This window comes from Sinocyclocheilus anshuiensis, unplaced genomic scaffold (assembly GCF_001515605.1).
Source record: "Sinocyclocheilus anshuiensis isolate Anshui unplaced genomic scaffold, SAMN03320099.WGS_v1.1 scaffold679, whole genome shotgun sequence".
Lineage (NCBI taxonomy): Eukaryota > Metazoa > Chordata > Actinopteri > Cypriniformes > Cyprinidae > Sinocyclocheilus > Sinocyclocheilus anshuiensis.
Window position 1 is genome coordinate 172,384 of NW_015552592.1, and position 14,985 is coordinate 187,368.

General features: G+C 39.9%; 2 protein-coding genes across 6 annotated transcripts in view; one reads left to right on the forward strand and one right to left on the reverse strand.

Moving 5' to 3' along the window:
* The window catches only part of impdh1a (IMP (inosine 5'-monophosphate) dehydrogenase 1a), a 26,760-nt gene extending 16,995 nt beyond the window's left edge, over positions 1 to 9,765 (forward strand). For 2 of the 5 annotated variants that reach the window (XM_016456459.1, XM_016456464.1), the window contains 8 exons: positions 1,715 to 1,805; positions 1,957 to 2,052; positions 2,706 to 2,849; positions 2,971 to 3,115; positions 3,375 to 3,518; positions 4,803 to 4,886; positions 5,162 to 5,178; positions 8,800 to 9,764. In XM_016456459.1, coding sequence (XP_016311945.1) covers positions 1,715 to 1,805; positions 1,957 to 2,052; positions 2,706 to 2,849; positions 2,971 to 3,115; positions 3,375 to 3,518; positions 4,803 to 4,886; positions 5,162 to 5,178; positions 8,800 to 8,894 — 816 coding nt within the window. In that variant the 3' untranslated portion in view covers positions 8,895 to 9,764. Of the gene's footprint in view, positions 1 to 1,714; positions 1,806 to 1,956; positions 2,053 to 2,705; positions 2,850 to 2,970; positions 3,116 to 3,374; positions 3,519 to 4,802; positions 4,887 to 5,161; positions 5,179 to 8,799 lie in introns of all 5 variants that reach the window. The other 3 variants (XM_016456461.1, XM_016456462.1, XM_016456463.1) reach the window with 3 other exon arrangements.
* A 1,439-nt stretch (positions 9,766 to 11,204) lies between these two features.
* The window catches only part of prrt4a (proline rich transmembrane protein 4a), an 11,430-nt gene continuing 7,649 nt past the window's right edge, over positions 11,205 to 14,985 (reverse strand). Inside the window, exon 3 of the mRNA XM_016456458.1 lies at positions 11,205 to 13,192. Within this exon, the coding sequence (XP_016311944.1) occupies positions 11,301 to 13,192 (1,892 nt within the window). The 3' untranslated portion in view covers positions 11,205 to 11,300. The remainder of the gene's footprint in view (positions 13,193 to 14,985) is intronic.

Here is a 14,985-nt window from a genome sequence, read left to right on the forward strand (position 1 = left end):
GAAGAGACTCTTGTGTGGCGGCCATCTTGCAACGAAGCTCTTCAATGGCGGCCTTGTTGAGAAGAATCTCTTGAGGTGCCGGCATGACATGAGCAAGCACTGGCTTGACAGACGTGACGTGAGCGGGCCCTGGGGTAGCAGACATGACGTTAGCAGACTCTGGCTTGGCAGACATGACGTGATTAGGTTTTAACATGGTGGACATGACATGAGTAAATTTTGACTTAACTGGCATGGTGTTAGCAGGTCCTGGAGTAGCAGGCGTGACGTGAGCAGACCTTGGCTTGGCAGACATGACGTGAACAACTCCTGACATGATGGTCGGGACGTGGAAAAGGTCTGATGTGGCGGGTACTGTAGGATAGCTGTGTTCCTCCTCAGCAACCCCCACAGTAAATGGTGAATCAGCCAGCAACAAGGCAAAGTCAATGTATTTTTCAAGAGTCCATTGAGGGGTATTGCGTGGCATTAAATGAGATAAATTTTTATACAAACCATAACGGAAAATGTCTTTCAGGAAGCTATCCTTAAAATCTACCTGATGATAAAGTCCACAAAAGTCCTCCACGTAATCCTCTATGGCCCGGTTTCCTTGGCGAAGGTGAACAAGACGACCTGCTGGGTTCATTGTGGTGGTCGTGTATTCTGTAACGATTCATCCACTGAAGGCGAGTTGAAGTGAGAACCCAAGTGCAGTTTATTTACAGTGTGATCCAAACATTCAAACAATAATCCAACACTTGACTTGACATGAACAGACTTGACATGGCATGAACAGACTAGACTCACCGACAGCGGGTTACAACATCAATACACGACCCAAGACAATGGCAACATGAGGGCTACTTATAGCAGACAATGAGGGTCACATGACAAGAACAAACCAATGGGAAACAAGACACATGACCTAGACAACCAATCAGAACATGACACAATGAACAGAGGCACCAATGCCATGAATACATGAGGGCAAGGGAAGCATGACACAAACAGGGACCATGACTAAACTCCAAAATAAAAGACATGACAACATGAACAAGAAACACAACCCAAAACACCACATTACATTTAATAGATGTCTGCACTCACTTTTGATAAATTTAATGCATTCTTGCTGAATAAAAGTATTAATTTCTCGCTGACCCCATGACTTTTATGTCTACACCACTTATACAGCTTTGGATTTTGAATACTTTGTACTGAGTCAAGTGACCAGTCTATGATGTTTAGATTTTGTGTTGGTCAAATAATTTTGTAGGTCAGACTTAATAACAACAGGTGTTTGTTGTTGTAGTTGCCAAATATTGACTAAAGTTGACGAATAATGTCATCGCTTGCAAAAAATTGATTTATGTGCAAAGATGTAACCAAAACGTACTGTCACACCTTTTGGGCTACATCTTTAATCAAACACACGTGAACAAGCTAATCAAGTTCTTTGGTTTCACTGGGAAATTAATTAGCAGGTGGATTAGGGCAGGGTAGAACCTAAATTCTACAGGACTGCAGAATAGAATTGCATCAACCATTCATTCCTTGTGTGACACACAAAATTAAAATAATATTGCATAAAATAAGAGAAGTCTTTTACAATTTCCAAAGTTGGTCTCAGACTGCAAAACTGGGGCCAAAATCACAGTATACACACAATGTTGTTCCTTTTAGCTCTTAAGCCTACATGATATGTGATGGTTTTTCTGTTATTCTGTCTCAGGACTCTTCTCAGGGGAACTCAGTGTTTCAGATCAGTATGATCAACTACATCAAACAGAAATACCCAGAACTACAAGTGGTGGGAGGAAACGGTGAGGCTTTTTTGTCCTTTATGTGGTTCTTTTCTGTATAACGTGTGTAACATTAGACATATTTAAGATGCATGGATCTACAGTTGTTTTCCATACTTAAATCGAGTAATAGCATATTCTTTGTGTTTTATTCTCTTTCTCTTGTATACAGTGGTGACTGCTGCTCAAGCAAAGAATCTTATAGATGCTGGTGTTGATGCTTTACGAGTGGGCATGGGCTGTGGATCCATCTGCATCACACAGGAAGGTATGTGTGAGTTTTTGACTGACTTTGGAGGACAAACTTGCTGTGGAAATTTCCCAAAAGTTAGCTAAATGTGAAACAACTTTGAGGACACATTTTAAAGGAAAAATGGTGTCTTAATTCACTTCTGGAAATGACAGAAGCATTTTTTTTTTTTTTTTGAGATTTTGGGATTGGTTTTCAGCAATTATTTTTATTTTATATTTTATTTTATTTTATTAACAGCAAAAAAAAAAAAGATTTTGGGGATAGCAATTATCATTTTAGTTTTTATTATATTTCTTCAATTTGAATTACAAGAAAAAAATAAGAATGACCTATTTATATAGCAATAGTAAATGTGTGTATGTAGACATACTTAAAAGGAAAATGATTCCTATAATCATGTCTGAAAATGGATTCAAAAATTATTTTAGGACTTTTGGGATTAATTTATTTTACTTTATTTTATTTTATGAACAAGAAAAAGGTGTATAAATGGTAAAAGGAAAAATGGTAATTTTATTCATGTCTAAAAATGGCAAACGTTTGATTTTAGAGTTAGGATTTTGGGGACAAACATTATCATTTAATTTTATTTTGAAGAACAGGAGACATTCAATTAGATGTTATATAGCAATGTAAATATGTGTACATGTTGTGTGTATATCATATAGTGATGGCGTGTGGGAGACCGCAGGGCACGTCTGTGTATAAAGTGGCTGAATACGCCCGGCGTTTTGGGGTTCCGGTCATTGCAGACGGTGGCATCCAGACGGTTGGGCACGTTGTCAAAGCCCTTGCGTTGGGAGCTTCCACAGGTGTGTGTTTTTCTGGGTGATTTGCCTGAACGATCATTGTTATTAATGGCTGGGATTTGTTTGCCTATATTTTACTGTCTGTGCCTGACCGTGCCCTTCCCTTCTGCCTGCTTTGTTTCAGTGATGATGGGGTCATTGTTAGCGGCAACCACAGAAGCGCCCGGTGAGTATTTTTTCTCAGACGGCGTACGACTGAAGAAGTACCGTGGCATGGGCTCGTTGGACGCCATGGAGAAAAACAACAGCAGTCAGAAACGTTATTTTAGGTAAACACTCTTAAACTCAGGTGACCTTGTGTACCTTCATAAAGACAACATCGGGTTTATTAATCTCACATATGCTCTTCACTAATTTTATAGTTTATAGCAACAATTCAAATTTTATATTTTTAGAGTCTTAAGTCCAAAACAAGGTTAAAACAATAAAATATATACATAAATGGCAATAAAAAATACTATGAAAAATCATAGTTGTGTTTTATATGCTGGACATAATGGGTTGTATGTATATGTGTGTGTTTTTCAGTGAAGGTGATAAAGTGAAGGTGGCTCAGGGAGTCTCTGGCTCAGTTCAGGATAAAGGCTCTATACACAAATTTGTTCCTTACCTCATTGCTGGAATTCAACATGGCTGCCAGGATATCGGTGCAAAGAGCTTGTCCATTCTGCGGTAAGTGTGTCATTTTCCTTTATAGACATCTGAAAAGCTTGACAAAAGACCTCATGGAATCAAAATTGCACTTTTGTGACTTTGAATTCATGTTTATTAGATTTGATGCCATCTCTGTGATAGTATCTGCTGTATTCTAGTCGCTTATAGAAATAGCAGCTAGTTAACTAAATGAGCTTTTAGCAGATATAAACGTATAAGTCTTTCTTTCTGGACCAATGGAATTTTTTATCAGACATACACTACCGGTCAAAAGTTTGGATTTTTAAAGTTTTAAAAGACATCACCAACTCAACAAGGCTGTATTTATTTAATAAAAGCATAGTAAAAACAGTAATATTGTGAAATATTAAAATTTCAACATTTTCTAAAATGGAATGTTTTCTATTTTAATATATTTAAAATGTAATTTATTCCATAGCATTGAAAATAGTAATAAGAGCCATTATTAATAGTTGAGCTCCAACAAAACTGGTGAAAATTTTGCTTTGTTATCAGAGGAATACATTACATTTTTAAATATATTAAAACAGTTTTTTATTGTAGTAATATTTCAAAATATTAATATTTTTACTCTTAGTGATTTACAAGGTCTTAATTATTCCAAACTTTTGGCCGGCAGTTTTTTCTTCTGGGAAAAAACGAACTAAAAATATTATACTCATTCTGCACTAAACAAATTTTTGTTCAATAGTTTTCTCTAGAAAAAGAATATTGCCTTTCCTTTCCTACATTCAACTAGCAGTATATAGTAGTGAATCATGGTTCACTGTGTGTCTTTAGTTGTACTAATGCTTCAACAATATATAGTTTCAAAACAGAGTATGTGAGCGGAGTGGAGCGGCAACAATTTCCCCTCCGCGCTCCGAGCATTTAATAATCACTTCTCTCCGGGTTAACCATTTCCCGCTCCCGTTCCACTCCTCGATCACTGATATCAGAAACCCTGCTCCATCTTCGCTCCGCTGCTAAAGTATTTCAGTATGTTTGAAATATCCGTTCTGTTCATAATGTAGGCTATATTAAAAGAAAACAATTTCAAAGTGGCTTATTGGAACATTAGTGTGCAAACTTTTTTCCTACCACATGCCAAGCTAATAACATGGTTGTCAGCATTAAAAGGTATAATTGCTGCTTTTTTTTTATTAAGGAAAAATAAGAACATAGAAAAAGTGAAGGACATTTTTTTTTCGACTTGACTTGCTGAAAGAAAACATCAACACGAAAAAGAATGTCGTTTGTTTTTACCTACACCTGTGTAAGTCTCACCTGCGTTACATATAGATCGATGATGTACTCTGGAGAGCTGAAGTTTGAGAAGAGGACGATGTCTGCTCAGGTTGAGGGCGGAGTTCATGGACTGCATTCGTAAGTCTCCGCCCACTCATTTAACCCCACCCACTTGCCCTATCATCGTGTTTCTTTCCTCACAGCACATACCCTCAAAAAATGGCTGTGAAAACATTTCACATAATTAGAATTCTTGTGGTTCACATAAAACTAAACGTTTAGCAATCCCCTCTGTTTTTTTTTTTAAGTTCCTCTCAGAGACCCTCAGTCCATACTTTCTTACGTTGTCATGGAAAAGTAGAGTTTACATGTGAAAATGTCTTCTCTTCCTTTCTCGTATGCTGTCATCATAGATATTCTTTTGTGCCATGTAAGTATGATAGCGTCTCATGTTCTTTATAATAGCGTTAATTTCTGGTGGAGGGGATTGTGTTGTAAACAGCGTTAAGGTCTGGGCTCTTTAGTGGGCAATGAGACTATTTTAGTTTCCTCTTACTGTCGTATCATGTAGACAAACCTAGTGTCCACTATCCCAGTGCTGTGGTTGTGTACTCGTAATACTATCAGAGTCTCGTCTTTGAAAGGGAGATTATCTCGAAAGAAACCCACTCCTACATTTAAAGGTGGGGTAAGCGATTTTTCAAAAAACGCTTTAGAAAACTGATTCTGGCCGACTAGCAAAACAAACTTGTAGCCAATCAGCAGTAAGGGGCGTGTCTACTCATGATGTGGAGGAGAGAGTGTTCAGTGCACAGGACGGACATTAGCGAGCCGAGCGACAGAAAGCTAGAGATAGCGGATAAAAAACAAAAGAGGAAAACGTCTGGGGTACAAAAGAAGGCTTAAAGGGGTCATATAATGCTATTTTAAAGATCATTATTTTGTGTATTTGGTATAACAGAATATGTTGACATGCATTAATGTTAAAAAAACACATTATTTGTAAAATACTGTACATTGTTGTAGGTCCTCTATGCCCCGCCTCTCTCAAACACATCGTTTTCAACAAAGCCCCCTCCTTTGACAAGCGCAGTCTGCTCTGATTGGCCAGCTGACCCAGTGCATTGTGATTGGCCGAACACCACAAGCACGCATCGGAAATGTAACGCCCCTTACCATAATCGCGAGCTTCAACTTTCAAAGTAAATATCAAGACAGTTAATAATGTCGTTAGTTTTACCATCAGTTCAAGCCGAAAGGGCAACAGAGTCGCGTGGCGCCAGATTGTCATAGCAAAGCCGGAATTGACCTTTTTTTTTTTTTTTAAATAGACTTTGTGCACAGCCAGCCTTGTACTCTTCTAGGTTCAAAAAACTGTCGTCCATAAAATGCGTTGCACAAATTCGAACATGAATAGAACGCAGCAGCAGTTTTCTGTCGGGGATTTGTCATGTCGTGCCGCACCGCATCCAGTGTAGACCATAGATATGTATATACTGTATATCTATGGTGTAGACAGCATCACTGATTATAATGAGTTCTATAGTATTTTGTCGCGCCGCGCCATTCGTGTCCGATGTAGACACAGTGTAAGTTGGTTTTGCTTTGTTTCACAGAACTAATCATTGCCTGGGTTGCGTACCTATGTTTGGGGCGGAGCTATCAAAATAGGGGCGAGACCTATTTTGGGGTTGGGGCGTGTTTGTTTTGGTGATTTCAAATGTCAACAGTGGCTACCAGAAATCGTTTACCCCACCTTTAAAAGGATAGTTTACCCAAAAATGACAGTTCTGTCATCATTTATCCACTCGAAAATTTCAGGGCTTTTTTTTTCTGACTTCTGACTTGGCACTGTATTTCATATCTTCTGAAGCCATATAATAGCTTTGTGTGAAGAACAGACTGGAATTTAAATCGTCACTAGATTTGACATCTTTAAAGCCATTGATTCTCATGCATCTCATAACCGATGACAGTATACAAGTTTCAATATGTGGATGCACAAATTATATTTGAGACTGTGTAACGTCTTAAATTGTAGTCTGTTCCTTGCTGAAAGGCACTTTTATGATACTTCCATGCTGCTTTTTTATTTAAATTTGTGGGCAAACTGTTCCTTTAATTGGTTATGCTGACATGTTTGTAAAAACCTTTAATTTAATAATATAATCAATCAGGCCCGGATTGGCTAATCGGGAGCACCGAGAGGATTCCCGGTGGGCCAGTCTGTTTTTTGGCCGTGAGGGCCAATTTCTGACAAAACCTGATAGGTAGCACTTTTCGCTATCGAATTATGCTACCATCTGTTTTAATGGGAGGTAGCAAAATCTGACAGGGTAGCACAAATCGTCAGAACCGGTCTTGTCATGCCACTGGGGTTGAAATATGGATGCCCGTATTTAAGGCATCAAAGCATCCCGTATGAAAGCTAACGCAATTTGTCCCGTATTCGCAGGCACGCCATATGATCACTAGACCATATGAATAACAAATTCTCAATTGATATCTCTCTCTCTCTCTCATTCAGCTCGGCTCCAGCAATGAACTGTTACAATTATGCACTTATTTTCACATAGCGATGAGAAGCGTTTAACATGGACGCACGTACAGTTGCCGTACTGTATTAAAGCTTTAATCAGGATAAAACTGTATTGGGCTCAAACTGATAAGCGATATTAACGACGCCTTTGTTTACAATACAACCGGAGCACATGCCGCTGAGGAGAGGGGCGGGACATTTAAAGGCACTAGAGGCGGTTTAGCCAATCACAACACACTGGGCTAGCTAACCAATCAGAGCCCATCTCCTATTTCTGAGGGAGGGGCTTCATAAAAGCAGGAAATTTATCAGCGCGTTTCTCAGAGAAGGGACAGAGCGGTGTGGAATAAAGGTAAATTATGTGAAAAATAATGCGTTTTTTTTAAACGAAGCATTAACTCATGTTAGACTGCACCCCATAAACACAATCAAGCCTAGAAAAAAAACGCTGAACCACCCCTTTAAGACCAAACGGAATCCTCTGCCGGCTGCTCCCGCTTCACAGCAAACGGGACTCGCACTAACGCCAATTCCCTTCACCGTCTGCATTTTGATTTTGGCAAATCGGTTTGGGCGAATGCAACTTATTGATCATGAGCCCAACATCCAGCAAGGCAGGAAAACATTAAATCTACCTGAGGAAAGACATATTTCACTATTGTAAGTTAATGCTGTTAAATAGAGAGAGACAAATACATTTTTAAAAAATGTAGCTTCTAGCGCATTCTTAAACTTGGACCTCAGTATATTATTGAAGTACAAATCCAAGCACCAGAAGTAGGCGGCACTCTCTAAGTTTTCTTTAATTAAAAAAATGCATTTTCATTCATTCATAGGCTAGCCTTATATGGTTGCAATAATATTTTAGTTCAAACATTTAAGTGTCATTTAAAAAAAAAATGCTTTATTGACTGACGTTTCATAGACCTTCAGTTGTTATGCTTTCAAATTTCATGCAATTGTATGTAATTTCTCAGTATTTTCACCTCCTAAATTAGTAGGCCTACACTACTTGTGCAGTCACAATTCTTTAATGGTACAATTTACTCAGGCCGATGACTTTTTTTTTTTTTTTTTTTTTGAATGCGTCCCTTATTCTGTCCCTTATTTTCTTAAGAATCACAATTGTCCCTTATTTTCCATTTGCGGCACCTTGCTAAGAAAAAAAACCAAAACCTCAGTTGTTGGAGATATGCGAGCAAAAAATAATAGATAAAAAAATGGATAAAGTGCTGAAAAGGCCAGTATGTATGTATGTATGTATATATATATATATATATGTATATGTAAACAAAAGCTCTAGAAAAATACAATGAATTACAAGGCTGTAGAGAACAGTGCACTATTGCAGACTTATATACTGAGGTTTTAATTATTTTGATAGCTCAGTCGTAAACTAAAGTGGGCCGGTCTAAGGCATGAAACTCCAGGGCTGAAAATGAGTCCCACTCCGGCCCTGTAATCAATGTAACTGCATTTATTAAGGTTGTGTTGCTTTGCTTTCCTCGGCAGTTATGAGAAGCGGTTATATTGAGCCAGGCAGCAGGGGGCATCCGAGAGCTGGACCCAATGTCCCGTCACCAGCCATCACTAAACACAGCAGCTGAAACTGATTTCTGCTATCCTCAACCCCTTTATCCTTTTTCCTGGTGGCTCTTGACTCTAGATAAACATTAAAATGAAAAAAAAAAATGGTCTGATTGTAATAAAAGCCAGCAACAGTACTGAATGTACTATGGACTTGTTTTGATTTTTTTTTTTATTTTGTTCGGGCTTCCCTGTAAGAAATTAGACTTGGCACTAGAGATATTATTTTCAAAATCCTATGAATGTACAGCATCATCTGAAATATGAGGATGCTACTTGTGTTTATGTAAGAGAGAGTATGAACATGTATGATCTATGTCGCGTATGTTTCTCCAGACTGTCTTGCTGGTTCATTGTAATTCATATTGTCTGTTAATTTAATAGTAACAATATTTTGTGACCATCGTGGTATATGACGAAATCATGTGCATACCACATTGCCATTAGTGTTATGAGTTGAGTTTTAATGTAATCTAAGAAATGCATTTGTTTTCTTTATTTTTCCACTAGGGCAGGTTTGCAGACTGCTTGTGTCAGGATGCTTTTCAAATTATCATTAGAATCATGTGATTTTATGGACCAGATTATGAGTATCAGCCTTAAAATCATGTATTCTGAACTGTTACTCGCCTTACGCTAGTCAATAATGTACAACGACTTTAGAGACGCTCATTTCTTAAAGTTTATTTAACAGTTTCACACACTTGCATCATTTAACTTAGAAGCATTTACATTTATCAAACATTTTACAGTATAAAAAAGTTCTGAATTGAAGTACAGTCAAAAGCATTTGCTGTAAAATTGATACTTTCAACTTTGGGCACCATTTGGTAGTTTGCAAAGACTTGTGTTGTCATTCTGAATATACTACAGTTTATAGAATAAAGAATGAGTTTTATAGATTGTGTTTCTTATTTTGTTCCTGTAGTATCAGTTTCTGTCTACTTTCTGTATACTTTGCTTAAATATTTTAGATGTTAATATACCCTTTTATAAACACAGTAGCATAATGAGCAATGCAATTCAGAGCATTAAATTGTCACGTAGAATCGTGGAAGTCATTGGAGCATTTACTAGTCACAGAGAGAAAATGCACATCTCAAACAATTGAAAAAAGAGAGAGAAGCAAGAGTGAGACAATCTTAAAGTTTTTGTGATGAGCTCCTGCTGTCAGTCATTCAGATGTGCACTAATAAAGATGACAAATGCACAAGCTGTCAAAACTTCATGTTATTACATCTCTATGGCCAACAGAGGGCAGCATTTGTGCAGCTAAATGGCTGTGAGGGATTATGGGTACAGGATAGAATCTTTATTAAGCACTAAATGTAATGTCATTCCAGAATAAAATGTTACCCAAGTGACAGTTCTGCCACAAATAAGTGTGTTAACACCAATGATAGTGCTGCAATAAAATGCAAAATGGTTCTAGAGAATGTGTCTCTGTACTGTACATCTGTAATGTTGCCAAATGAGTGTTTAGGTGATCTGTGCTGTAAGAGCAAAACCAAAAGACATATCATCATAAAGCATGTTCATAAGTGCTAGCTTTATTGCTGAAAGCAATACAAAAGTCTCCTGTACAACAGTTTATTTTTTAAAGTCTTTTGATCAAACCAAGCATTTCAACATGATTGGTCAAATATGAGAAGTGGATTTCAGAGGATTTCTCATCGTTGATAGAGAACATCAGCCACTCAGAGGTTGTAGGTTGCCGTTTTGTCCATGTCATGTCTGCTTCTAAAATGAAACATTTCTTTCCATTCAAGCAGAATGCATCAACAGCAAATTCCTCTCTGCATGTATGTCAAGAAAAGTTCTGTAAATTGGAGTTGTTAGGGTTGAAATTACTTAAAGGCGTTATAGGTCAGGGCTGAGCAACTTCGGTCCTGGAGGGGCCACTGTCCTGCAGAGTTCAGCTTCAACCCTAATCAAAGCCCTGTGTTAGGTTAAACCAGGGGTATCCAATCCTGCTTCTGGAGGGTCACCTTCCAGCAGAGTTTAGGTCTAGCACTAATTAAACACACCTGAACTAGCTAATCAAGGTCTTCAGGATCACTAGAAACTTCCAAGCAGGTATGTCAGAGGTAAACTGCTGGAAGGTGGACCTTCAAAGAGCACACCTTGACACCCCTGAGTTAAACGTTAAACTGGAAAATATTAAGATTAATTCTGCAGAAAAGTACGGCACATGCTCTACTTCAGTGGTTCTCAACGACTTCCCTGCAGAGTTTACTTCCAACCTTTATCAAACTCTCCTGCCAGCAACTTTCTAGTAATCCTGAAAACTTTTATTTGCTTGTTCAGGTGTGTTTGATTTGGGTTGGAGCTAAACTCTACAGGAAAGTGGACCTTGAGGGCGGGCCAGAGTTGAGAACCCCATGTTCTACAACATAATCTGTAGATGAATAAAGATTTCTCCCCCCCTATAGGTCAATCGTATCACTACTGATACTAAGTGCATCTATCTGCCTGCAGACATTGATGAATTCAGCCTGAACGGCAAGCTCATCAACATGAGAAGTTGTCTCCACATCCACGCTCCCTCTGGAGGACGTAGAGCCCAAGGTTGTGTAGCGTCTGTGGAGTTGCTGCCCAGACTGAGAGCCCTTATGTAGGCTGCTCTGGGACTGTTGTGTTGAGTTTAACCCACTGCAATGGACCGAGACGTGAGCTGGTCTCCCAGATATAGTGCTCCATTGCCTGGGTCGGCTGGGGACTGTAGCGGGGTCCACATTCCCACAGGAGGCAGTGCGGTATAGGCTGGGTTCGGTGGAGTTTCCCCGACAGGGTTGTCCATCCGGGGGTCCACGTGTGCTGAGAGAGAGCCTGGAGGAGCCGAACAGGCTATGCTGAAACAAAGCCTCACTGTTCAAGGCCTCGTCAATGCTTCGCCTCAGGTCGATTGGTGAAGGGGGTCGCAGATCTGCTGTGGAGTCAGCATCGAAGCTTGCAAAGGAGGATGCATGGGATACTTTACTCTTCTTTGTGGTTTGGGAGAGCTGTGTGCAAGACTCGTGCTGAGGGCTGCTGGGATAGTGGAGGTCCAAGCCATCGAATTCGCTGTGTGGAAGCTCCACCAAGGTGTAGAGCGGCACGCTTTCGCTTTCCCGCCGAGCTATTCCCTCACACAACCCCAGCTTCTCTGCAGGCCGTAGTGACCAGCCACACCGACTTGAGAGGATGGTGGGTTTGGCCATCGTTGTGCCTTCTGTGGGTGGCTTTTTGAAGAGCCAACTGCAGCCTCCTGATTTGGAAAGGGGCACTCCGCAACAGAGAAGGGGGTGAGTGATTACAAGAGCGAGGGTGAGACATACTCCTGTTTCACAGACTCGGCAGCTGAGCTGGAAGCCCCACCAGGGCCAGGGCATCAGGCCAACCATGACTCCACCGGTCAGCCCTCCTGCATTGAGCATAGCATAAAGTCGTAGACTGCCACATGCTAGCAGAAACAGGGCAGAGAATACCCCTGTCCTGACCGCCCTTTCCCACATCTGTGCTTCTGTGAATGGACACCTGCTAGCATGGCACGATGGCCGCTCGGGAGAGCTCTCACTTAGCCGGTAAATGTGCTTGACATCGGCATGAGCACAGCAGTAAAGAAGCAGGTATGTGAATGACAAGAAAGAGGACATCAGTACGAATGCTGTAGGTGGTAATAGAGGCACAACTTGCAGGGTGGGAAAGAGTTGCAGTATCGCCATGGATGCCATTACTATAGCTATGTGCAGCAGCACTAGGGCGGCCAACAAGCAGGTGCTGCGCTGCAGGGTGTTCTGAGAAAGTAGCTGGGTACAAGAGCGAGCGGTTAGCAGTAGAAGCAGCAGACCAAATGATGCCGTAATACAGGGATAGGCAGCTTCATGCAGCAGTCGTGTCCAGGCTATGGGTAGGCGCTCTTTTTGGCCATATGGATCGTAGAGGAGCCACAGAGCTCTGCTGGAACCTGTTAGTAGTTGGAGAAGGTGGAGGAGGCTGAAGTGGGCACAGCCAGAGGGCCAGCGCAACGGCAAACACATCAGGCTGAGCAAAGACAGCACAGCCACGAGCGAGAACACACAGCCGAGCCCGTATACCTGCAACTCCCATGCCAGGCCCCATGTCGCCATTGCAGCATTCCAATCAGTCAGTAGAGGGACCAGTAGAGGCGGGGTGAGGGCTTCAAGGGGTGTGGTTTCATACACAGGAGGTGGAGTGGGCAGAGTGTTGTTAGTTGAAGCATGATTCCTTGAGGAGTCAGTCGACTGACAGATTCTAGTGCCAAACAGGCTGCAGTCCAGAAGTGTGGAAGATTTGCGCTTGTCATCACCTGAAGATGCTGAAATACAATATATAGCTTAGTTTAAGATGCATTGTTATACATACACTCAGAAAAAAGGTACAAATGCTTTCAGTAAGTTCAGAAAAATAAGTTCAGAAATTAAGCTCTGTGTAATAAAATGGAATGACCCAGGGAAAAAGTATTGAACACGCTTACTGAAATTTATTTAATACTTCGTACAAAAGCCTTTGTTGGTAATGACAGCTTCAAGACGCCTCCTGTATGGAGAAACTAGTCGTATGCATTGCTCAGGTGTGATTTTGGCCCATTCTTCCACAAAAACATTCTTCAAATCTCGAAGGTTCCATGGGCCTCTTCTATGGACTCTAATCTTTAGTTCTTTCCATAGATTTTCTATTGGATTCAAGTCAGGTGATTGGCTGGCCATTCTAGCAGCTTTACTTTCTTTCTCTGGAACCAAATGAGAGTTTACTTGGCTGTGTGTTTGGGATCATTGTCTCACTGGAATGTCCACCCTCATTTCATCTTCATCATCCTGGTAGATGGCAGCAGATTTTTATCAAGAATGTCTCGGTACATTTTTCCATTCATCCTTCCTTCAATTATATGAATTTTGCCAGTGCCACACCATAATGTTTTGGGGTGATGTGCAGAGCCATTTGACCTCCAAACATGGTGTGTATTATGGCATCCAAAGAGTTTAATTTTGGTCTCATCTGACCAGACTATATTCTCACAGTATTTCACAGGCTTGTCTAAATGTTGTGCAGCAAACTTTAATCGAGCTTCAACATGCTTTTTCTTCAGCAATACGTGGTGAGCATGCATACAGGCCAAGGCGGTTGAGTGCATTACTTATAGTTTTCTTTGAAACAATTGTACATGCTAATTCCAGGTCTTTCTGAAGCTCTCCACAAGTGATCCTTGGCTCTTGGACAACTCTACTGATAATTCTTTTCACTCTTCTGTCAGAAATCTTGCGAGGAGCACCTGGTCGTGGCCGGTTTATGGTGAAATTATGTTCTTTCCACTTCCGGATTATGGCCCCAACAGTGCTCACTAGAACATTCAGAAGTATAGAAATCCTTCTGTAACCAATGCCATCAGTATATTTTGCAACAATAAGGTTGCGAAGGTCTTGAGAAAGCTCTTTGCTTTTACCCATCATGAAATGTTTCTTGTGTGACACGTTGGTCATGAGACACCTTTTTATAGGCCACGGCAGGTGCAGGATTGCTTTCTAATTACAGATAGATTTCTGCTGGTGTCTTGGCTTTCCATGCCTTTTTGCACCTCCCTTTCTTCATGTGTTCAAAACTTTTTCCCAGTGTCATCCCACTTTATTACACATAACTTAATTTCTTAACTTATTGGTTTTGTTTTCTTTGTATATATGGATTACTTTGGTTGTTACCGACATCTGGTGAAAATTTCAAGTCAACAGCACCTTTAGAAATATATTTACTGAGAAAAATGGTGATTTGTTCAATACTTATTTTACCAGCTGTATAAGTATGCATAAAATATAACAGTAATTTTGTTTAAAAAATATTTCACACAAACATTAAACAATGTTGTGTAGATGAACATTGGAACATTCACTGTTGGAACTCACTGTATTTTCAAAATTAAAGTTTATAACATTGATCATACCAGTAACAAGAAACCACAGCACAAACATTCTTTTTCAATTATTTATATTATTAATTACATATTTCGTTAAGATTTTAGCACACTTGTTAGACTTTGCACTAAAAACCCAGGAAAACAATAGGCTAAATAAATACATTTTCATTTTTTTTTTTTTTTACAAAATTACTTTAATCAAC